Genomic DNA, 25643 nt, shown 5'->3' with positions numbered 1-25643 from the left:
CCAGTGGTGACAGGTCTCATCGTATCTGTCCTTGTGATTGATCCTAATAGCTTCCACCAGCTTAGCCAGAGCATCCTTGTCTTCCAAGTTAACCTGAGCAGGAAACCCTCCAGCTCAATGGGGTCTACATCACCACCAGTTGAGCCTTCTTGTTCTCCACCAAGGTGGTGACTGTATTGACTCCTGCTCAGAAGACAGGTGGTCTCTTAGTTGGGACGTCCCCTTTGCCAGCAGCTTTCTTCTCAGTATGGGCCAGTAGCCTTTGCTTCTTCTCTTACTTTGTCTCTGGCCTGTACTTGTGGGCAAGCTTAAGCAGCTGAGTAGCTGTTTGCCTGTCCAGGGCCTGGGTGAACTGATTAATGGCAGGGGGTACTTTGAGCCGCTTATAGAAGATGGCTCTTTGCCACTGCAGCTGGATGTAGCAGGGCCATTTGACAAAGAGTATGAGATCTCCCCTCTCCCTCTCCCTCTCCCTCTGTCCCTCTCCCTCTCCCCGCCCCTCCCCCTCTCCCTTCTCTTTCTGATGAGAACACTAACCTACAATTTCCCATCTTTGCAAACTGTACACATCCACTTTTAAGTTGATGTCACTTAGCTGCAGGCATAGACTTTGTGATAGATTTCTAGAATTTATCTGTCTTATATAACCAGAACTTGACACCATTTGGCAAATGGCTCCCTTCCCCCTCACTTCCCCCCTTACGACCATTTGTCCTCTATCCATTTGCCTGTCTGAGCTTCCTCAGCTAAGTAGGGTCATGTAGCATTTGCTTTTCTGTTTGGCTTTTTCCTCCCAGTGTGCGACCCTCCAGTTAATCCACATTGCATACAAACTGCAGTCTCAGAGCCAGAGATGGAGGTCAACAGTCAACAGCAACCAGCTGCTCTTCCAGAGGGATCCAGGTTCAAGTCCCAGCACCCATAGTCTAGTCCCAGGAGACCTGATGCCCTCTTCTGGCCTTTGGGCACACAGAGCAGCAGAAAAAACTTACACAAATAAAAAATAAATAAAATAAAAACAAAAATTCAAACATCAAATTGCATGGCCTCCTAGTGTAAGGCTAAATAATATCCATTGCATATGCAATGTTCAATATTCTCTGTGGCACATGCCTGGTTTTTTCTTTATCCATTCATCAATCAGTTAAAACTTAGTATGTCCAAAAAATAAATTAAATTAAATTTTAAAAATGCCTTAGTAAGTTTCCCTGTTGTGGCTATTGTGAATAGTGCTACAATTACTAAGGAAATGTATGTGGGGTGTGTGTGTGTGTGTGTGTGTGTGTGTGTGTGTGTGTGTATACACAAACATGTACATATATATATATATAAATGGATAGAAGACAAAATGATCATATATATGTGTATATGTATATGTATATATTCCATTGACTATATTCTCAGGCGTAGGAGGTTAGAAGAGTTTATACACAGCAGCTGCACAAACTGACATTCTTATCAACCCTGAACTCTTCTCTTTGCTCTGTGTCAACCAGCATTGTACTGGGGGCTTTAGATAAAACTCCTCTAATGACTATGAGAGAATATTTCATTGTGCTCTCAGTCCGTATCTTCTGGGTTATAGACACACTTTTTCATACATCTGTGGGCTTCCTTTATTTAAGACCTGCATTTCCGCCACGAGTTCCCTCTGTCCCCTTCCTGCAGAGAGATGTCCCCACTGGCATTCTCAGCCTTTCAGACAGTAGCTCATTGCTGTCCCTGACTTACCTGTCCGCAAAGCAAGTGTCTCTTGCTAGGCAGCTGCGGTTCAGGAACTGCTCTAGAAGAACTTGTCCCCACACTGATCTTTCTGTATCCATTTTTATTTTATGTGTATGGGTGCCTTGCCTGAATGCATGTCTGTGCATCGTGTGCTTGTGGTATCTGCTGAGACCAGAAGAGGGTATCAGATCCCATGGAACTGGAGTGACTGATGGTCGTGAGTCACACTGTGGGTGCTGGGAATTTAACCTGGGCCCTCCGTCTGGAAAAGCAACAAGTGCTCTGAACACACTGAGTTATCTTTCTAACACACGCATTCGTGTGTGTGCACACACAAACACATGCATGCATGCACACATACACACATGCACATATGCACACACACACAATTTTAAACAACACAGTTGAACAATGAAAGTGACTATCTTCATTCAAGATGGTCTCCACTCTGACGTATTACCCTAGAACAATTCAGATGCAGAGATTGTCATAGGCAGGCGCTGACCTTCAGCCTCCATAGAGCCACGTTCTAGAGCTGTACCTCATTTGATGCTAGAAATTGTTCTAAGGGACATACCAGAGTGTTTCCTCCACACATGGTCTAGTGCATGTTGCTGACTACATGGTAGCATCCCAGAGGCAGAATTCTGTACAGAAATGGTGTGTACAGTGAATGTACCAATCTGAAAAGAAGAGGTTTGTTTTCAATCTGCAGATCTTGTGCATCTTATAAGGCATTCTCTCGCACCAGCTGCGAGAGAGAATGTTCAGCAACAGTGCGAGGGTCACTTACAGACTCTCCCAAGACTTATTATCACCATTCATTCCATTTAATAACTTCTGATATCACTGTATCTACTGGTTAGTTGTTGTCACTGTATTGTAGCCTCAGAGGAAAGAATCTCAGCCAAGGACTGGCCTCCATCATGTTAGCCTACAGACATGTCTAGGAGGCCTGTTCTTGATTGATGATTGATGTGGTAAGGCCCAACCCCACCCCTGGGCAGGTGGGTCCTGAATTACATAAAAAAGCAGACAGAGCAAGCCAGTAAGCAACATTGCTCCACGTAACTGCTTCAGCTGCTGCCATAATTTCCCTCAATAATGGACTGGGACATGTTAAGTATCAGCCAAATAGGCCCTTTGTGCTTTGGATCACGTTGTTTATCATAGCAATAGAAACAAACTAGAAAAGCTTTTATTTTCATTGTTTCTCAATTTCATTTGGCCATCTGTAACAACAAAAAGGAATTCATAATTAAGCTTATTCTACCTAACAAGCCAAGCAATATATATTTAATATATATTTATTTAATACATACTTATTTATCAATAATCAATGTGTGTGTATGTGTATTAAAAACCTAGCTTATAATCCATGGCTCACACCAGTAAGATGGCTGCATGGGTAAAATGGCTTGCCCAAAGCCTAATGACCTGAGTTTGAGCCTCAGCCTCACAACCTATGTAAAGGTGGAAGGAAAGAACCTGCCGGACGAAGTCGTCCTCTGACCTCCGCATGCATTCATGCTGTAGTAAATGTAACACACACACATACACACACACACACCCACACACACACCACACACACACACACACTATATATATATATAATAATAAATATAAATATAATAATAAATAGATAATAAAAATAAAATCCAGGACAATCACACCACCTAACGATAACTCCACTTTAATGGTCATAGGTTAACAGCCTCTCTTTATTTTTCAAGGTATTCACTTAACATCCACTCCTACGTCATGGATATCCCTGGATGCCGCCATATATGTAGGAAGGATTACCTGCAACCTCAATGTTGTCCAGGACACTGGGGCCCAGACTGCATGGGTAAGCGACGAAATCTTCGCATTATGAAGTGTGCTTCTCCAGACCCCATCTCACAGAAGCATAGCAGGAAAGACGAATGGGAGGATGATTCTCTAGAACTTTCTGTTCTGTCTACATGTAGAAACATCTCTTTTCCCATCAATCTTTTATACAGGAATCTGCTTGCTACAGTTAGTGATCTCTCTTCAAAAGAATTCTTTGGAACCAAGCCTATTGGCACATCCTATAGACCCAGTACTCAGGAGGCTGAAGCAGGAGAATCATCATTTCAAGGCCAACCTGGCCTGCAAAGCAAATTTTAGACCAACCTAAGCTAAATAGCAAGAGCTAAAGGAAAAAGGAGAGGTTGAAAGAATAAAAGAAAGATCTTTTCTAAGTCACAAAAGGATACAATTGAAATACATGTGTATCAAGGAGGTGTGTGTGTGTGTGTGTGTGTGTGTGTGTGTAAAAAGATAATGTCCAAAGAAAGAACAATGGACATTTATAACCTCACACACACAACTTTTCATAAGAATAAACTCCATTACAGCATCTAAAAGACTGATATAATTCTCTTTATCCATTCGAAAATAACCATAACTTTGTGAGTGTAGTGGCGCACGCCTTTAGTCCCAGTACTGGGGAGGCAGAGGCAGGAGGATCTCTGAGTTTGAGACCAGCCTGCTCTACAAATCAAGTCCAGGACAGCCAGGGCTCTGTTACACAGGGAAAGGCTGTCTTGAAAAACCAAAAAATAAAGTGAACTAAACTAAAATAACCATGGAGCATTCTATAATTTTACACCTAAGGATTTTATATATATATATACACACATAACTTTAAAAGACCTAGCGTCAGAAAGCCTGTAGAGGTAACTTCATATGGAGTTATAGGAACATGTATGGATGTTCTTAGGGTATTTTGGCTGGCTGGTTAGTTGGTTGATTTGACTTTGTCAGCTGGATATAAGCTAGAGCCATCTGGAAAGAGGGAACCTCAACTAAGAAAAATGCCTTCAACAGGTTGGCTTATTACAGGCAAGTCCTTGGGGAATTTTCTTGGTCAGTGGTTTGTGTGAGAGGGTACCACCTACTGTGAGCAGTGCCAGTCCTGGGCAGGTGATGCTGGATGGGCCAGAGAAGCAGGTAGAGCCAGGGTGGCAAGCAAGACAGCAAGCAGCCTTTTCCCAGGGCCCCTACTCAGTTCCCTCCTCCAGGTTCTTGCCCTGGCTTCCTTCAGTGATGGTCAATGACACGGGAGTGTCAACCAAACAAAGCCTTTCTTTTGCCAGCTTGCTTTGGGTGATAACGTTTATCACGGCAACAGAAGACTAACACAGCATGTACCCAGAAAACTTAACCTCACCCTGCTTCCACGGTAGGGAGCCTGAGTCGATGATAAATAACTTCTGATTTCTGTGGCCAATCACAACCTTTGCTAGCTCAAACTGATTACAGGTGTCAGTACCCAAATATTAACTGGATCTTTTCTGTGGTAGGCTAACTATGTGAGTCCCCTTCCCATTTGAGGCAGTTAAAATCTGAAAATTTTAGTTCATTATGAATTTTCCACTTCTTCCTTAGCTTCTAAGAGAGCACGGAAATATCCCTCTGTGACTCAGTCACACAAGGTGTTCTCTGCTTTGTTTCTGTCTGACTAGATAACTGTGCATGGCCACTGAAGCTCAGAATGACCTTTCCAAAGACAGGGAAGAGGAAAGACAGGACCTCACACACCAGCACACAGAGACTCTAAGTGTCTAAGACTCTAATTTTTATCTTGATTTTTTTTCTTTCTGTCTTCTCAATCCTTGACCTCATTTTATACACACATCTGTATCTTCTGATGGTTTTCCCATAACTAATGATTCCATGAGTAATGACTCCCACTTATTTCTCATTACAGGCACTAGGTATAGGGATGCCCTGGGCTCTTCATCATCTGATATAATTTTTGAATATTCCCATTTAGACTACAAGAATCAGGGGTTTGAAGAACATGCCTTTCTGGCTTCCCTTTGGTATGCTAAGTGGCACACCAGGCACCAAAGGTTACTACATTTCCTTCTTGTCTTCTGCCTAGAACAGAGCTGGTCAAGGATGTTTCTAGCTCATCTCTTGGTGTCTTCACCCCTCTAGCCAATGCCTAGAGTGTGTTTCTTGCCCTGGAAGATAAAGCTTTGGGATTTACACATCCTAACCATTCTGTCTATTAATTGTTCCATTCCAGCTTTACTCCATATTCTGACTTCATGTTTGTTGCTGTGACAAAATACTTTGACAACAAAGCAACTTGCAAAGGGAAAGGGATTTATTTCATCTTATAGTTCCAGATTACATCCCTCATTGTGGAGAAGTCAAGAGAGTATCTTCAATTAGCTAATTAAACACACAGTCAAGAGCAGAAAGAAAAAAGTACGTGCTTGCTCACTTGTCTGCTTGTATTCAGTTTGCTTTCTGCCCTCTTAGAGAGTTCAAGATCTCTGACCTAGGGAATAGTGCTGCCCATAGTGAGCTGGATATTCCCACATTCATTAACTTAAGACAATGTCCCATGACTGGCAAGTCCAAAGGCCAACTCAGTGTAGGCAATCCCCCACTGAAGCTCTCTTCCCAGGTGATTCTAGGCTGTGTCTAGTTGCAATCATAGCTAACCATCACACCTGCCCGCCGACCCTGCATATGTCTATGGCTCTAGTATACCAGACTCAAGTGCTTGAATCAGTTATCTTTAGAGTGGCCACAAGCTTTCCAAGTTCAAGGGTGGCTTTTGGTGCCAAACATATCCGTGACTGCATCCACTTCTCATAGCCTTCCTGTTAGACCAGAAAGAGTGCTTAGGTCTTTTCTACCTCATAAAAATGAATGTGATGGTGCAGTTATTGGCATAGCATAGACAAGAACAAGCTTTGTCTGAGACATATTAGTGTGTCCAACAGAAGGAATGGCTGACTACGTCCAGACCGCATGAGAACATTTTTGAAGTAGATCTCCTATAACAAAGGGAAGGTAAAATGGTGCCTTTCTCTGAGCCCCTTATTAAACATGGGCACCATCTAAAACAGGAGCTGCAAACAGGACTCACATCCTTAGCAGCTGTCACCGCCATGCTATGCTAGGTTGGCAAATATGTCAAGGTTCTCCCTCAGCACCAGAAGTGCTAAAAAAATATTTGTTTGAATGCTGAGGCATTTCCTCAAAACAGGCCAATGGCCAGAGAGGCGAAACATGAAAATGGATGCCGGACATTAATCCTGTTCTCTAGTGAGGCCAAAGGGAGCTTCCCTTTATCTTCATAATCTGAACATGCCAAATGTCACAAAGGGCTTCCTTCCTTCCTCTCGGGAAGAAGATAAACCCTTCCCTTGCTTGCCCGTTTTACCTCACCCACGTTGTGGCCCTGATAACTTTGGTCTTGACTATCACTTTACAACTCCGCCAGGTCAAGGCCAGCTGCTGACACAGGTCCATCCCTCTATTCTGAGGAAACACATTCCCAACCTCCCCTATGACCTTGTGTTGGAGGCAGATGGGACACCCGCTTCCTGCATGGTATAATAAACACGTCCGTCAGCAGTGTCTCCGGCTCGCTGTGAGAGGTATTTTTATAATGCCTGACTCTGGGAACAAGCAAACAATCCTGAAAATTCAGAAAACACCAAAAGCAAAATGAAAAGAAGAAAAATATCACCCATCATCTTCTAAAAATAAGACTAAGTCATGCATCCTCACTGAGGGCGAGAAACAGCATCCTAAGATAAGAAAGATGTTTTTACTTCAGTTTAATCTGACTCACCCTAATTAAAATTACTGCTACTTTTTCAAACATGCTTAACAGAGAAACCTATTTTTAACCAATGCATTTGAACCAAGTTTTGCTGCTCAGCACAGGTTGTTCCAGAGCTTACTATAGCACCCAGGCTAGCCTTTAAATCCTGGCAAAAGTCTTGCCTCAGCTTCCAGACTGCTCAGGTGACAGGCATGCACCACCACCTTCGGTACTGAGCAGCAAATATTCTTTTTATTATTATTATTATTAGATACTTTCTTTATTTACATTTCAAATGTTATCCCCTTTCCTGGTTTCCCCTCCAAAAACCTCCTATCCCATCCCTCCTCCCACTGCTCACCAACCCACCCCATTGATGTCCAACAAGGCCATCCTCTGCTACATATGCAGCTGGAGCCACGGGTCCCTCCATGTGTATTCTTTGGTTGATGGTTTAGTCCCTGGAAGCTCTGAGGGTACTAGTTAGTTCATATTGTTGTTCCTCCTATGAGGCTGCAAGCTCCTTCAGCTCCTTTGGTCTTTTCTCTAGCTACCCCATTGGGGACCTTATGCTCAGTCCAATATTCTATTTGAGATGAAACCAGCTGTTTTTCATTTACACATCCCTTTTCTTTATAGCTACTCCTGAATGCAATGGTTTTGTATGATACAAGAGTCTGAACGGGTGCAAAAAAAGTCACGTACACTACAGCTCAGCTGTGTTCTTAGCAGTCCATTTCAAAGAGCAATGGGTTTTTTTAAAAAGAGTTAGTTGGTTAGTTAGTTAGGTGGGTAGGTAGTTGGGTAGGCAGGTTGTTGTGCATGTGTGTTTGCCTGTTAGAATTTATCCATACCACATGCATGTAGGTACCCACAGAGGCCAGAAGAGGGCGTTGGATTCTCCCTGGAACCTGAGTTACAGATGGATGTAAATCACCAGATACGTGTTCTGAGAGCAGAACCCAGGTCCTCTCCAGGAGCAGTAAGCACTCTTAGCCACCGAGCCACCTCTTCAGGCCCCAGAGGAGAAACTGTCTCCAATCTCCCTTTCCAGCTCAATGTTGCTATATTCCATGAGACTGGGTTTTGTGCTGTGTTTGTTTCCACTCCTCAGTCCTTTCTTTTCCTTGCTGTGAACCTCGTTAGGTGCTACACACTTTACAAATACAGAACGGATCTGTGAACCAAAGCCATTCTGTCCTGCTAGTTCGTGTGTGCTTTGAGGGATAGATAAGGTTGAGTTCACTTGAAGAAAGTTAACTCACGTAGGTTTCCTGGGCAGAGAGTTCTAACTAAAGAGATCCCTGGAATACTGGCGTATGTTTTCTGCTAGCACCGCAGTGAGCAAAGGTTGCCTGACTAGACGACCTCTTAAAAGATAAGGCTCCAGGGAGGGCCCTCCTGCCTCTTGCTGAGCAGGAAATGAATTATCTTATTTTAAAGCAACAGACCAGCTTGTGATCCACTGACAGCTTGTGATATATGTGGAAAGCCTTGACACGGAGGCCACCCACCAGCCGTGACCTAAGGAAACCGTGATAACAACCTAAAATAGCCTCATCAGCTACTTCAGCCTCACAAGGAACCACAATCGCATCCCTGAAGCAGATTCTGTGATTGCTCTCTCAAGCGCAGTTGCTGAGAAAGCCAATTCTGCTACCCAAGCTCCAGGGTGACCCTTAATGACCTCAGATGCGGAAAATAAATGTTCAGTTGTGCTTTAATTTCTTTTATTTTAAAACCAATTAAGTAGTTTTCACATATTATTAAAAGACCCCACTTAGGCCATAAAGTGAGGACCCTCTCCATCCCCACATTCCTGACTTTTTTTTCCCAAAACTACTCCTAGGATTAGCCGGCCCATAAAAGGAAACTGTTTATTGATCACCTACTACATGCTGCATATAATCACACATAGGCCAAGGCTAGTCACATTGCCCATGACCCTCTAAGTCACAGATGATTAAAAGAGACTGACCCAGAAACAGATGTGAAAAATCAGTTGTACAGGGACCCCAGTGAGGATCCCAGGGCTATGCAGACACTGCCACTAGCCCTATCTGCCCGCTCTTCCACAGCTAATCACTTCCAAAAGGCCCCACCTCCCTGCCACCATCACATGGGAGTCGGGCTTCAACACAGATATCTTTAGGGGACACTTCACCTAACAATAAGTTTTCAAACTAGTGAGTCAGGAAAAGGAGTTTCTACAGAGAAAAAAATGTGCCATTTCCTACAGAGTGGCTGCTGCTAAGGCTTTAGGAAACCCCCTAGGGACAGATGTTGCCAACAGCTCGAATGCACAGCTGCAGGCAAGCATGAGGATGGCCGTGAGCCAATGAGCCACTCACACCAAAGATGGACACCCATCAAGGTTCCTCTTTAGAAATAAGCCTTAGCCAGTCCCTCCATCTGACTAGACATCATTTTACTTTCTCCCAAAAACGTAAAGAGCTGCCACTGCCAGCTTGGAAAGCGATAACTGAGAACTCACCAGCATTACACGAGTCAGACAGCTGAACCGGAGACTTGTAAAAATCTGTAATCTAGGTGGGGAAAGAAGCAATCATGCAGAGAAGCCGTCACAGACTAAAATCAGAGCCATCGAGAATCTTTCCCTGTGACACCCATGGCTGTGTGACTTTCTTATCTTACCTCTCTGTGCCTTCGTTTCCTTTTAGGGGTCTTGGGCATTACATTACCAAGATAGTACAAGCAACGTGCTTGTCCTTATGTTCTGGGTCTAGAAGGAAAGAAAGGATGATGATGATGGTGGTGATAATGATGATGAAAACAAAATGCAAAAGCTGAGACCGTAGATCAGAATCAGAGGGCTTCCTAGAAACATAATAGCTGATAGGTAGATAGATATAGATGATAGATAATGGTGGATAGATAGATAGATAGATAGATAGATAGATAGATAGATAGATGATAAGTAGGTAGGTTGATCAATTGATTGATCGATGATTGACTGATTGATTGATTGATTGACTTATATATAGTGATAGGTATCATCAGGGGTACCATCAAACAGAAGCAGATGAACAAAGAAAACTTTAAAAGCAGCACTTGGCCCTGGCTGGCACAACTCTGATTTGCTGAATGGTTGTTTAAACCCTGAGCAAACTCTTCCTGGACTCTCATACTGAGATGCAATGAGACCACGGCATGTAACAATAGAGAGACACACTTAAAAGCCCACGTCTGGGTGAGGGCATCAGGCGGTATAGCGTGTGTCCAGTGTGAACAGGGCCTTGGGATGATCCTCAGCCCTACAACAAATAAATGCATCTGCCTCTTAGACCCTGCCCTCACGCCAGTGGGTATGAGCTAGAGAGAAAGGCACAGCTGTGTTCTAAATGGAAGAAAGATCAGTCACCTACAAGAACATAGCTACCTTTGCCTAACCTGACATTGAAGCACACACCAGTTCTAATGGGCGTTTCACGCATGTATCTTTCAGTCATAAATTACATATAGTAAAAGCTTTTCCTAGTAGCATATGGTTACTTAGGCTTTTTTAAAAGCTTGTCTTGCTTGCTTGCTTGCTTGCTTGCTTGCTTGCTTGCTTGCTTGCTTGCTTCTCCTCCTCTTCTTCCTCCTCCTTCTCCTCTTCTTCCTTCTCCTCCTCTTCTTCCTCCTCCTTCTCTTCTTCCTTCTCCTCCTCTTCTTCCTCCTCCTTCTCTTCTTCCTTCTCCTCCTCTTCTTCCTCCTCCTTCTCCTCTTCTTCCTTCTCCTCCTCTTCTTCCTCCTCCTTCTCCTCCTCTTCCTCCTTCTCCTCCTCTTCTTCCTCTTACTCTTCCTCCCCACCCCTCTCTTTCTGTGTGCTCACACAGGTACAGGTGTGTGGAAGTCAGAACTACCTTAACGTCAGTCCCTGCCTTTCACCTTGTTAGAGTCTCCCGTGTGCTGCTGCACACACCACTCTGTGGTAGGTGACTCGAGGGATAGCTGGCCCCCGGCTTCTGAGCAGTCATCCTTCTCTGCCTCCCATGTCACCGTAGGAGAGCAGGAATTGTAGGTGCATGTTCTGCAGTCCAGGTTCATTGTAGATTCTGAGAATCCAAGCCCAAGTCCACACCATTACACAGGGAGTGCTCTATCCCTGAGCCATCCCTGCCCTGGACAAGCCTGGCTTTCTTCACTTAGGACCTTGCATCCCAGATCCGAACAGTCGCTCACTCCCCATGATTCATCACATCGCTCCATTCTGTGGCTGCCAGAGTTTACTCACTAAGTCAGACACATTCAGGGTTATTCCAGCCTAAGGCGATTAAGGATAAGGATGCTGTGGACACTTAGGTAACGAGTCTTTTGAGGATGTAGTTTTTCTTTCGGTGGCTCACAATTGAATGGGACCTGGTACCTTTCTTTCATTTAAATAAATGCCTAGAAATAGGAGAGCTAGATTATATGTTGAATGTGTAAAAATAAATTAATTAATTAAAATAAAACCTTTCAAACCACTTTCTAAAGTATCTGATCATTTTTCCTTTTTAAATTTTTATTTAATCTATCTATCTATCTATCTATCTATCTATCTATCTATCTATCTATCTATCTATTGTTGTTGCTGTTGTTGTTCTATGTGAGCACATGTGTGTGCTGTGGCATGTACAGGGAAGTCAGAGACAATTTGGAGGAGAGTTGGATTTCTCCTTCCAGCATGTGGGTCACAGTGATTGAATTCAAGATCATGAGATTTGACATCAGGCACTCCTAACCTCTCAGCCACTCTTCAGCCCTCCTAGTGTTGTTGTTGTTGCTGTTTGTTAGTTTGTTTCTTTTTTTTTTTCAACAGTGTATGAGGGTTTTGTTTGTTGGGGACTCATAATTAAAGCAGATATAGTTATTCTTTTAATTTTCTTTAACTGTTCTAAGAAGTATAGAATAAGCATTTTTATTATTTTAATTTACATCTCAAATGTGCTTCTTTTTATAACATCCCCATTTATCCAAAAGATTCTCTAAAACAAATCAAAATGTTCCCACTCGGCGAACACACTGGCCAAGGCTCTTTACAGAGAGAGCACAGAGGATGTCTGAGCAGACTCCTAAGATCGTAGCAGCTCACGGGAAGTCACCAGTCAGACTCAGAGTTGGTGGCCTCAGATCTGGTCATTACCTAATGACAACCCTTAACCCATCTTCCTTTTTTGTATAGCTACAGATAGGTGGCGATAATTTGAAACTAACTTTTTTGGCATTTCATAGATTGTGGATAATTCTCACCAATGCTCACTTTTGTAGATCACCAGAGTTTTTCCTGTCTAGACACAAAGATTAAGTAGCAATTTAATCTGTAAAAATTCCTCTTATCTGCCTTCCTGGACAGACATAATCTTAGAAGGACATCAGCTCAACAAATAATTGAGATTCAAAACCATTCTTGGCTACCAGTGCGTTACAAATGTTACCGCTTACACAGAGGCTTGCTGGAATGGAGTGGCATGTCCGATGAGGCTGTCTCAGGCATCAGGCTCTTTTTCCTATTTGCATACCTTTGGGGTCAGTTTTTCTCTATCGTTACATTTGGAGAGGTCTTTAAATATGTTAGACACAGGCTGTTTATTGAATTTGTGACTCACAAACACTTCCTGTCTGTCCATGTCTCCCTTTGTGCCCTCTAAACAGCGCCTTTGCAAGGTGAGGCCAGGGCGGGTTTTTCTTCTACAAGCGGCTCCTTGTATCACACCTGGGCATCTTTGACTCACCTAGCATCTCACAAGATCTCTTCTAAAAGCTTCACAGCTTTAGGTTTTATATTTAGGTCATGTTAGCCTTTTTGTCTGGGCAAAGATAAAGATCAAAGCTCATTTCCAACTATTTCCAATAATTTCAACAACATTTATGTGAGGTGTTCGTTGTTGTTTGTTTGTTTGTTTGTTTTTGGCTCTGTGTGTGTACACGCACATGCACACATGCCTGCCTATGTGCACAGGAGACCATGTAACCAAGGCTGGCCTCAAACTCAGTATGTAGCTGAGAGTCACCTGGAACTCCTGACCCTCCTAAATCTACCCCTGATGCACGAGCTGTCATATCCAGTTCCAGCAACATTTCTTCAAAAGATTCTCCGTTTAGTGTACTGCTTTGGGAGGAGTCTAGAAAGGAGTTAACCATATGTGTGCTTCTCTTCTGTATTCAATTGGCCATGGCTGGCCCTTCACCACTACCGTGCAATACCAATTCATCTGGCTAGGGAGTAAATTACTCTTGGTTACTCCTCTGCCTCACGGAAACTGAGTTGTGTATGTCCTCTAACTCAGACTCTCTCAAAGTCATTTTGGTCACTCCAGTACCTTTGCCTTTCCACTCAGGGTCTGTTTGTGAATGTCTACCATAACATTATTTTAGGATTTAACTGGTGTTATCTTGCCTCTATACATCATTGAATCCCATTGTGGTCAGGAAGCAATCTTAATGTGATTTCAGTCTCTCCAAATTTGTGAAGAGTTGCTTTAGAACCCTAAGCCCAAAATATCATCTCTCTTGGAAAAAGTTTCTTTTGATATTGAAAACAAACAAACAAACAAACAAACAAACAAGAGTGATCTGCAGTCCTTAGGCAGTGTTCTGTGTCAATTAGGTCAAGTTTATTGACAGGGCTGCTCAAGGGTTCTCTGGCTTTAAAGATTTGATGACCACTCACTCCATCAATTATTGGAGAAAAGTGTCCAAATCTGTGACACTGGATTTAACTATTTCTTCCTGAAGTTTTATGGGGATTTACTTCATTTACTATGATATTATCTGGTTCATTAAAATTATGATTTTTTTTTGCTGAGTCATAACGTTGTAAAATGATCTTTCTTATCCCTGGTCCAAACATCCTACTCTGAAATCTACTTGTCTGCTGAGTTCTACCCACCCCAGCTTACTTGTGATTGGTGGTGTCTTAGCTACTTTTCTATTGCTGTAAAAAAAAATTTTTTTAAAAATGTTATGGTCAAGTCATGGCATCTTTTACAGCAACAGAAACAAAATAGTGTTTAGCCAGGCGTGGTGGCGCACGCCTTTAATCCCAGCACTTGGGAGGCAGAGGCAGGCGGATTTCTGAGTTCGAGGCCAGCCTGGTCTACAGAGTGAGTTCCAGGACAGCCAGGGCAATACAGAGAAATCCTGTCTCGAAAAAACACAAAACAAAACAAACAAAAAAACAAACACACACACACACACACACACACAAACCAAAATAGTGTTGAATTAGGGCTTTCTTACAGCTTTAGAGGGTGAGTTCATGACCACCACGGCAGAAAGCAGAGTGGGAGGCTGGTAGGCGTGGTGCTGGAGCAGTAGCTAAGAGCTTACATGTTATCTACAAGTTGAAAGCAGAGAGAAACAGAGAGAGATTGGACTGCCATGGATGGGTATCTGAAACCTCAAGCCCAAACCCAGTGCCACACCTCCTCCAACAAGGCCACACCTCCTCTAACAAGGCCACGCCTCCTCCAACAAGGCCACACCTCCTCCAACAAGGTGCCTCCTAATCTTTCCCAAACAGTACCGGGAACAAGCATTCAAAAGCAGCTTGTCGGGTGATTCTCATTCAAACCACCACAGGCAGGTAATGTGTTACATCCTTTTCTCCTCCTCACCTTCAACACATTTGTACCTTTATATTTAAAGTGAGTCTTTCCCAGGGCGATTCCTGCTCTTGGGAAGCAAGGGCAAGAGAATTGCCTGTGAAATTTGAGGCCAGCCTAATCTACACAACCAAACCAGTTCAGGCCAGCAACACAGGGAGATCCTGTTCAAAAATAAAATAAAATAAAATAAAATAAGTCTTCACAAATGTGATGCAGCGTGTGTGTGTGTGTGTGTGTGTGTGTGTGTGTGTGTGTGTGTGTGTGTGGTTTGCACTGACATATACATGTATGAGCACGCCTGAGGCAGATGTTGCAAGTCTAAAGCACCAGTGAGGGAGGTAGGGCCTCTCAGTTGCATCCGATGCAACCAGTTAATGAGTCAGGTTGCCCTGAGATCCCATCTTTGTCTGGCATTTATATTGGTTTAAAAGAACCTTACTCCAGTTTTCACTCTGTGAGGCAAGTGCTTTTTCCACTAAGCCATCCACCCAGTTCAGTTCTTAACTTTTCATCTAGTGTGATAACCCACACCACTTAATTAAGGTATTTAGACCATTTACACTTAATATGGCAGGTTTATATCCACTATCTGGGGTGCTTTCTATTGTATCTGCTCTGTTGCTTTGTCTCCTTTGCCTCCCTTTTAATTATTTTATATAATCCTACTTTCTCATCAACGTGTTTGCTGTACTGCTTATTTAGGGAGTTAGGCATTTGCTTCTGTGTATATAGAGACACCTTGCATTTCCTGCAGTCTACCTTCAAGTCGCATTATATCACCTTATGCACAGACACCCACTGCATCGTGTTTCCATCCCTGCATCTCAAGCCTGCTGCTCTAGTTCCCTGCACCTTACTACAAAGTGCCATGAGCCACCTATGCAGCACTGGCAATTTGGCCTTAACCAGCCATGTTTTAAGCTCCCAGCGACTATGCTCAGCATTTCCCATCCCTTTGTCTGTCTCTAGATCTCTATCTGCTCTCAGTTTGCTTCTTCCAGACCAATTAATTACATTTCTCTTTCAGCTTTTATATATCTGAAAAAAATCTTCATTATGTCATTATTCTTTGCATATATTGCTTTAGGTGATATTTCAGATTGTTTCTGTTCTAGTACTTTAAAGATAAATGAACCACTGTTGTCTAGGTGGAATTGAATCCAACCAGGGAGCTGTTATCATGGTAACTGGCCTCTATTATCACACTACATATTGGTTTTATCTGCTTGTGAGATGTTCTTGTCATTGATTTTTAAGTTTGTGGTGGCGTGCGATTGTCACAGTGTGGCCTTTCTTCGGGGTTCTTTGCATGCTGGGAACTGGTTGTTCAGCATCTCCGTCAGGTTTGGGAAATGCTGACTCTAAATTTCAGTGTCTTTTTTTCCTTCCCCCTTGACATTGTCACACAGCTCGCTCATGTTCTCTTGGTATATCAGAATTTTCTCCATGTTTCTCTTTGTACTATTTGCCTATAGTTTGAACATTTGTCAGCGTCTGAGCAGCCGTAACTTGGATACAGTGTTTTAATGCAAATGTTGTGTTTCCATATGTAAACTTTCCACTTGGGTCTTATGTACATCTCTCCCTAACACACTTTTCCTTACTGCCCTCTTGAATATATGGAATAGATTGTAATGTCCTCTCTGCTGATTTTAATTAGCTAGTATACAGTAAGACTCTGTCTTGGAAAAAAAATGAAAATATGTCAGCCACTTATATTTTGAATAGGAGGGGCCAGAGAAAAAAACCTCGTGTACATTGGACAAGTCAAGTCTCATCCTCCACGGAATCTGCAAATTCTTAGATGAGTCACCTGATCTAAGAACTGTTTCTATGGTCTCAATAGTCACGTCCTGCCCCTGTGTACCCACCTGGCTTGTTACTATAACAAACCACCTGAGGCAGCCTAACTTTATAAAGAAGAGAGGCTTATTTAACGGGAGATCTGGAGTTGAGGCATAGCGTTGGCAGGGGGCTGGCTCTATTACACCATGGCAGGAACTCATGTGGGAAAAAGGGATCCCATAGAGAGACAGGTGTGGGAAGTCTACCATTGACCAGATAATCTTTTGTGGCTTGGTATGTAATGGGGACTCTCTTTATTAGCAGGGCTTAGAATTCTGGGGAATTCTAAGCCTTCATATACACCTCTACCTGAGGAATGTTATGTAGCCTCAATTAGATTACAGGATCATTGTCCTTTCTCCTGATAAAATCTGAGCTTTTATTCAGCCAGCACCTGAGGTTCCTGATGCTTTTCTCCATGCTAATGAAGCATTGGCCCTCAGCTAATGACCTTTTCCAACCCTGATGTTCCCACCCTCAATTCCCCCCAAGCTCTATAAGTGATAAATCACCCAAAGTTAAGTTGATCTACCTCCTGATAGCTGGTCCTGGTGTGGTTATTCACCCCATTTGTCATCTCTGCTCCCACAGCCCTCATGGGCTGTTTTGGTCCACAATCCATAAGAGCAGGGAGACCCAAAGAAAGGAAGCCAGGGGCTAATGTCAGCCTTTTATAGCAACTCTTGTAGAAGAACACAGCAGGATCTTAACCAGACATACCTCAAAGTCCCGTCTGAGGACAGATAGTGAAAACTTAATTGAATATTAAGCCCACGTCAACAAAGCTCACATGGGCACATGCACACGCATGCAAGCGCACATGCACACACACACACACACACACACACACACACAGTAGACTGAACAACACATAACAGGAGAGGAAATTCATCCTCAGGGTACTCATACCTTAAACTTCTGCCACTTGCTACCATTTTAAATTCTGTCTAGTTAGGACATTGTCCCAACTGGATTCCTTAATAAATGTAGCTCTGCCTCAGTATGCATGCAGTGTTTGGTAGAGTGTTTGTTGACTGACTGGAAAAATCCTCTAGTGAAGATCTAGGTCATAGCTCTAATTCAGCAGAAGTGCAAAATGCACACTTACTTCTTTGCAACCAGCCCTAGGGGAAACCCAACCTCTTTTGCTCAGCTTACATGCATCATGGGGGACTGGAGAGATGGCTCAGTGGTTAAGAGCACTGGCTGCTCTTCTAGTGGGTATGGACTCAACTCCCAGTACCACATAGTAGCTCATAACCGTCTATGGCTCCAATTCCAAGAGATCTGACACCCTTGCATAGTCAGACATGGAAGCAAAACAACAAAGCACATAAAAATAATAAAAAAAATAAAATAATTAAAAAAAAAAAGCTCATCACGGAATGGGTCAAGTCACCACCCCACTACACCTGATAAGCCCCACCCTTGCTGCTCCAAGTTCAAATCTCAGTTCCCCCATGCAGTCCCCACACCTTTGCAAGTGTTCTAGCAAAAAGCTACTCCTCCCGACCTTAGTTTTTCAAGACAGGGTCTTATTATTCACTCATGATGGCTTTGAATTCACTGGGTAGCCCAGGCTGGCCTCCAGCTTGTGATCAGACCATTGGGGCTGGCCTTCGATTGGTTTTTGTCTCTGGCAACAAACACACTAAGTGGCTGGCTGCACCTTGTAGCATGCCCTTGCTCAGTCTAGAATGAATGGATTAATCTGGTCTGTTTGACTGTTCCAGAGTGCCCAGGAGGAGCAAGGGCACCGTGTGGTGGCAGGGGTGTTTGTGATGAAGGCATGGAAGGAACGGGAAGCTGCTCCTGCCGGGTAAGTTCCAAGATCTGCTCCACCCAGAAGTGCTGCCTCCCCCTTCCCACTGTTGATTTACCTTAATGACAAGCCCACACAAGGAGAAGCCTCTAAGAGTAACACGATTAAAAGATGAATTCTTGATGTGCAACAAAATCATCTCTCACTCTTATACCCACCTGTAAAGCCCGAAGAAAGATCAGAATGACCCTCTTTGAAGACATAAAATGGGGTCACATAGCTAAAGCTACCTTATGAATACATTTAAGGATATAAGCTGTCCCTTCTTGCTGTTGTTAGTAATTATCTCTACTACTAGACTACCTTTCAGGTGGTGCTCTCCACCCTGGGCCAACCAGGGGAATGGGGCGATTGAAGAAATTCTTTATCTAACAAAAAGGACTCCTGACAATTTCAAACTGTAGAGGAATTAAACACAGGTCCTTCTAACGGGACTCGAGTCCAGCTACCTTCACAACAGAACTGGAAGTGGTTTTATTTCATCCTTAGGTGAAATTGTCGTGGGTCTGTGGGCTCTTACTATTTATATCATTGGATCGACAGACAGCTTCCTCTATAGGGCTTTAGACTCTTAGCCAAAGGTGGGGGGGGGGGGGCGGCAGAACAGACTACCTTGGTGACAGTGGGAGTGGGAGTCTCTGGCTCTTTAGCCTGCTATTGGGACCCTTTTTCTCCTACTGGGAGCCTCACCCAGCCTTGATATGAAGATTTATGCCTAGTCTTACTGTATCTTGTTATGCCATGTTTGGTTGCTATCACTGGCAAGGTCTGCTCTTTCCTGAAGGGAAACAGAGGAGCGGTGGATCTGGGGAGAGGGAGGTTAGGGAGTGGAAAAAGGGAAACTGGTCAAGATATATTTTTTAAAATTTGATTAAGTAAAATTAAAAAACAAAATTAATGAGTGCATTATGACATACATGAAGACTTCAAGGGACTCAGGAGAGAAAGGCCCAGAGGAAAGACATATTTGAGAAGCAAACACTGGCCAGATGGCCAGTGAGTTGCCCAGAGGCTTTCCAGGTAGCATGGGAGTCACCTGGGATGACCTGGAGTCTGACGTCATCCACCTGTGTTTTGCAGGCAGGCTTTCGTGGAACAGCCTGTGAGAACTGTGCTGCTGAAGACGTTTTTGGGCCCAATTGTTCAGCAGGTGAGTCTGACTCGTGTTCACTTAAAGCACTGGGAGGGTTTAAAATGCTCAGAGATGGTTACTTTGTTTCTTAATTGTGGTTTTTAGGTTTCCAGCCTCCAGAATTGTATGGATTTGTGTCTTAGCTTTCCATTGCTGTAACAAAGAGCATGGAACTGGAGCTCATATACTGTTGTGTATATGCACCACATTTTCTTTACTCATCCATGTGTTGATGGACAGCTAGGCTGGTTCCACTTCCTCACTATAGAGTGAAGCTGCAGGAAACACAGATACGCAAGTGTCTATGGGATAGAACATGGAGTCATTTGGGACCATGCCTGGGAGGGGTATAGCTGGGCTTTGTGGTACATCTAGCAGATGGTTTTGGTTTTGGTTTTCAAGAAAGTCTATAAACACATATAGACATTCAGCCCCATAAGTTCTTTGCCATGTTTTGTAGCATATTTCACCTACAGCAGAGGGAGGCATCCTGTTCTGATCCACAGGTTGTTCTGTTGTTGTTTTGTCTGTTTTTAACTTATTCACTTCACATCCAGCTCACCACCCCCTCCTGGTCACCCCCTCCCATTATACCTCCCCCCATCCCCTCTTCACCTTCTCCTCTGAGTGGGTGGGGACCCCCCTTGGAATTCCCCCACCCTGGATTTTCAAGTCTATGAGGCTAGGCACAGCCTCTCCCTCTAAAGCCAGACAAGGCAGCCCAGCTAGAACATATCCCACAGACAGGCAACTTTTGGGATAGCTTCCAGCTCCAATTGTCCAGGTCCCACATGAAGACCCAGCTGCACATCTGCTACATATGTTTGGAGAGGCCTAGGTCCAGCCCATATATGTTCTTTGGTTGGTGGTTCAGTCTCTAATAGCCCCAAGGGTCCAGGTTAATTGGCTCTGTAGGTCTTTCTGTGGAGTTCGTATCCCCTTTGGGACCCTCAGCTCCTCTCCCTATTCTTCCAAGCGTCCCCAAGCTCCATTCACTATTTGGCTGTGGGTCTCTACATCTGAGTCAGCTGCTGGGTGGAGCCTCTCAGAGGACAGCCATGCTAGGCTCCTGTCTGCAAGAATAGCAGAGTATCATTAATAGTGCCAGGGATTGGTGCTTGCCCATGAGAAGAGTCTCAAATTTGGCCAGTTATTGGGTGTCCATTCCCTCAGTCTCTGTTTTATCCCCCATACCTGCATTTCTTGTAGACAGGATAAATTTTGGGTAGAAAGTTCTGTGGGTGGATTGGTGTCCCTATAGCTCTGGTGGGATTCCTGCATGGCTACAGGAGGTGGTCTCTTCAGGTTCCATGTCCCCAATGTTGTGACTCACAGCTAAGGTGACCCAATTGATTCTTGGGCACCTCCCTTATCCCAGGTCTCTGTCTCTTCCTGGGGATGCCCCCAATCTCCCTGCCCCTGTCAATTGCAGATTTTCATTCATTATTATGGCCATCTGGCCTTCTTTCCAGTTCTTCCCCACACCTGATCCTGAGCACTCCCCACACACATTCCTCTCCTCATGCCCACAACCCAGTTCCCTCCCTCCATCTGCTCTTACAACTATTTTATATCCCCTTCCAAGTGGAGTTCAATCATCTTTGCTTGGGCCTTCCTCTTTGTTCAGCTTCTTTGGATCTGTGGGGTGTAGCATGGATATCCTGTGTTTTGTGGCTAATATCCACTTACCACTGAGTACATACCATTCGTGCATGTCCTTTTGGGAACTGGGTTACCTCACTCAGGATGATATTCTCAAGTTGCATCCATGGGCTTGTTGAAGGCAAGAGTTAATTGTACTTTCTCTAGCAGCTTGTATAATGTTGACTGCTAACACAGCTGTTATTAGCCAGATGAATAAATGTGTGTACAAATGAATGAATGAATGACCCCCACTCTCCTGGCCTAGAAGCACAGTTTCATGGGGTAGCAGATAAAAGGGTTAGAGCCAAGGCTTAGACCCAGGCAGAGCTCATGCTCCAAGGTCACTAGCTGCAACAACTTGATAAATGTGTAAAACATAGTCTCTGTGCATTTCTTACCTATAAAAGCAAATAATATCGCCATCTCTAGGGAGTGCCTCACGAAACAGAGCCTGATGATTGTTAGGCTGCCATTGTCATTCTTGTTATCAGTTTCTCCTGATCCTAAATGTTCCTCTACACTCAGTTCCACAAAGACTTTTCCACATCAGTATTAACAGAAGCAAATTGAAACCACATCTTGGTATTCCAAGTGTTTTTTAACATTCACACTGCTTTAAGGGGTAGCAACTAAAATATAACACACTGAGTAGAAATGGCCTGTTCGTATCGCCTTCTACATGGCTCCTTCCCTACCACAGTCAAACAGAAATTAAACTATACAAACTAGGTAAATACTGAAATGGGAAAGGAGGAAGCGAGCACCCAGCACCCCAGGAAAGCTGAGTGGTTGTGTGGGAATGAAAAGCTAGGGTGAAAACAAGCCATGTGACCTCCATAATACTGCGCATCGGTGGCTGATAAACACAAACATGGCAGAACTCCAAACATTCCCAAGTGAAAGGGGATGTGCTTCATGTCTGTGCCCCAGAGAAAGCAAAGGCAAAATGGATGAAGATGGTTCGGACCTCAGTTGTTTCTAATAAATGAAATTTTATACACGTATTTATTTAAATGGATAGAATGTATTATTTATCCTTACTACATTTTTTAAAAATTTAGCATGTGCATTTATATGTGTGCATGCCACAGTACATATGTAGAGGTCAGAGGACAAGCTGCTGGGGTCAGTTCTCTCCGTCCGGGGATTGAACTCAGGTCGTCAGGCTTTGCCTCAAGCACCTTAACCTGCTGAGCCATCTTGCTGACCCCAAACTCTAAATTGTTAAGAGAATTAAGCCTAAAAAAGAGACCCAGGAAAAAGTTCTTCAAGCTCTGGATCTCATAGAACTCCCTGTGATGTTTTCCATGTATACTGTCCAGCCTAGCATCCACGGGCCACATGTGGCCCCTGAGCTCCTGAAAAGGAGCTAAAACATCTGAGGAACTGAATTTTAAATTTTAGTTCACTACTGAATTTAAATAGTAACAGCCAAACGTGGCCGGTGAGTCTCATACTGGACAGAACACCTTCATGCATCATGGATAAGAGAGCGGCCAGTGAATTCAGACTAGCCTGAGTCTCGAACCATCGTCAAATGCTGTGTGACTTAGGTAGCCTTCCTCATTATGAAACAGGACTGTTATCTACTTCCTGGGGGTGACAACACAGCCAGGCTCTTAGTGTGTCCATGGAAGCATGGGCAAGACCCAAGGACTCAGAAACTCTTCCAGCCAGGTACCTTCTGGGTACTGATCTTGTCTCATCCACTACAGTGCTAGTCCAGCAGGTGGCGCTCCTGCCTGAAAGAGGCACAGCTATATTGGGTGTCATATATTCCTTTTAAGATTGATTGATCGATTGATTGATTGATTGATTTAATGTGTGTGAGCACCCTGTAGCTTTCTTCAGACACACCAGAAGAGGGCATCGGATCTCATTACAGATGAGTTGTAAGCCACCATGTGGTTGCTGGGATTTGAACTCAGGACCTCTGGAAGAGCCAGTCAGTGCTCTTAACCACTGAGCCATCTCTGCAGCCTGGTATCATCTATTTTTAATGCTGACTTTTCCCTGCTGCCAGGATGTTCCCTTACCAGGCTGTTTATAGGTTAGAGATGATTCAGAGCTACATCAGCCAGTCAGCAGGTGGCTTTCATGTTTGCTGCCAGGGCCAGAGCTACTCGGCGTCTTGTTCTCATGGAGAGCCCAATGCAAAACCCACTTTCTCTATGTAACCCCCTAAATCAACCCACATCCACATATTGTTGGTGACACCCTACTGTGCCTGGCAGGGTACAAAAAGGTTTCCCACCCATTATCTCAAATCCTCAGTATGCCTTGTTGAGCTAACACCAGCAGGTAACACTAGGCTGTGTGCCTATTATAGAGGCAGAGGGTTTAACCGAGGTGTCTGACCTCTGCTTCTCTGAGTGACCAATGAGGTCCCTACTCCAAGGAGCAGGAAATATGATTAACGATCGTGTTGTGCTGTGCCTGGCCTTTACAGGATTCTATAAGGACACAGAAGAGAGAGAAGCTCTAGGGGGCTACGCATCATCCCTGTGGCTGAAATGGCCAAGGTTTTAGCTATTTTAAAAGTCACACCACCCAAGTTTCACATTTCTCTAGAGGTCTGCCAAGACCAATTCACATTGCATCAAGGTCTTTAGGTGACCAGCTGGGAATCCCTTGACCCCTTGCTTCTCCTTCCCAAGGACACATTCTTGACAGTGTCATGGGCTCCAGAGGCTGTCTGTGCCTGCCAGTTAACCCAGTGCAGAATGATGGGACACAGCAGGAAGCCAATGCCAGAGTGGTTGGGGCTCACAGCACACAGCCCGGAGAGCAAGCTTAACAAGTACAGTGCTGGCTAGCACGTGGGACCATTCAGTCTTCCCACTAGATCCCACCCCCACGTCACTGCCATCTCCCACTGGCTATATGGAAGTGCAGAACACTAGTCATCACCTTGTCCCAAGGGTCTGGCTTCTCTGCCACTCTGTGACCTCCTTAAAGTGAGATATTATGACTAGTCACCTGTGTTTGCATGCCTCGTGCCTGCTGCTGGGCAGAAACTGGGTGAATATTGTTTAATTGAATTGACTGGCATCTTTTTATTAAAATCTACATAAGAATGCTCTCTGCTGAGATCCCAACTCACTCCAGTCAGTTCTATACTTAGCTTGAGTTTTCTCCAGAGCTTGGCTCTTCCAAGCGCTGCAGCCATCGGTAGGCGCTGACGTGCTTTGCTAAAACAGAAAAAAAAATCCACCACCACCAACAACAACAACCAGGATTTAAAGATGGCTGTGACAAATCAAGTGCTTCAGCTCTTTGAGTAAGCACTTGCTAGTTAGCTCCCAATTTTTCCATTGATAAAGTGGGATTAATAATGTCTCACCCATATCATGTCACATTAAACCTAAAAATGCCCGAGATATCAAGTGGCCAGTAAAGGCAAGCACAGGTCCAGTCTTGGGCAAGGAGAGAAAGGGACATACCTCAGAGACAAAATTGAACAAGAAAAGAAATAGCTCAATCAAGATAAATGTGCGTATTAGCTTTTTTGGACCAATGTAACAAGGCAGCTCAAACTGGGCAACTTGTTCTGAAAGCTGAAAGTTCAGAGTCAAGAACTTTTACTCTTTTTAGAATTTTTCCATCCCTGCTGGAGCCCAGAGGAGCAGAGAGTCTGCTTTGGGACTCCTGGGATGGCACCATAGAAGTGAAATGTCCTTGAAGGATGAGGGGGACCTCACATGCCACACCAAAGGGATTAGAGAAGCCAACACACAGGGTTCATTAGGGCAGGACACACAGGGTGCATGAGCACAGAACACACAGGGTGCAGGAGCACAGGACACACAGGGTGCATGAGGATACACTGTGCATGAGGACACACTGTGTGCATGAGGACACACTGTATGCACAAGTGCAGGACACACTGTGTTCATGGATGCTGGACTCACAGGGTACATGAGTGCTGGACACACAGGATACATGTGTGAGGGATGAGGGCTGAGTTCAGGATGAACCTGCTCCTTCCCCCTGCTGTGGTCTTCATGAAGTCTGTGCCCACCCCACCTCTTCCTGGCCTGCTCCCATTGGTGCATAGGGTGGTAACATTTATCACACTGTGCTGTGATTAGCTATTTCCTTCCATGAGCTCTTTGAGGTTGGAAACTTGACTACTACAGTGTTCTGAGTTTGCTGGCTACATTACATCTTGAATGGGAACAAACAGGAGTCATCTTGTACACATAGAAAATAAATGTATAAAAATACAAGAGTGGATGGGCTGGCAACAAGCTGGAGACAGTACACTAGAATGCTTCAGCAACA

The 25643-nt window shown here is 44.1% G+C and overlaps 1 protein-coding gene across 1 annotated transcript in view; it reads left to right on the top strand.

Annotated features, from left to right (window-relative positions):
* Stab2 (stabilin 2) overlaps positions 1–25643 on the top strand; it is a 169965-nt gene that overhangs the window by 7490 nt on the left and 136832 nt on the right. The window contains exons 3-5 of the mRNA XM_021173976.2: positions 3459–3574; positions 18495–18580; positions 19664–19733. Coding sequence (XP_021029635.1) covers positions 3459–3574; positions 18495–18580; positions 19664–19733 — 272 coding nt within the window. The remainder of the gene's footprint in view (positions 1–3458; positions 3575–18494; positions 18581–19663; positions 19734–25643) is intronic.

The sequence above is a fragment of the Mus caroli genome, chromosome 10 (assembly GCF_900094665.2).
Source record: "Mus caroli chromosome 10, CAROLI_EIJ_v1.1, whole genome shotgun sequence".
Lineage (NCBI taxonomy): Eukaryota > Metazoa > Chordata > Mammalia > Rodentia > Muridae > Mus > Mus caroli.
The sequence above is the reverse complement of the archived record's forward strand: the minus strand, read 5'-3'. Positions and strand labels throughout refer to the sequence as shown.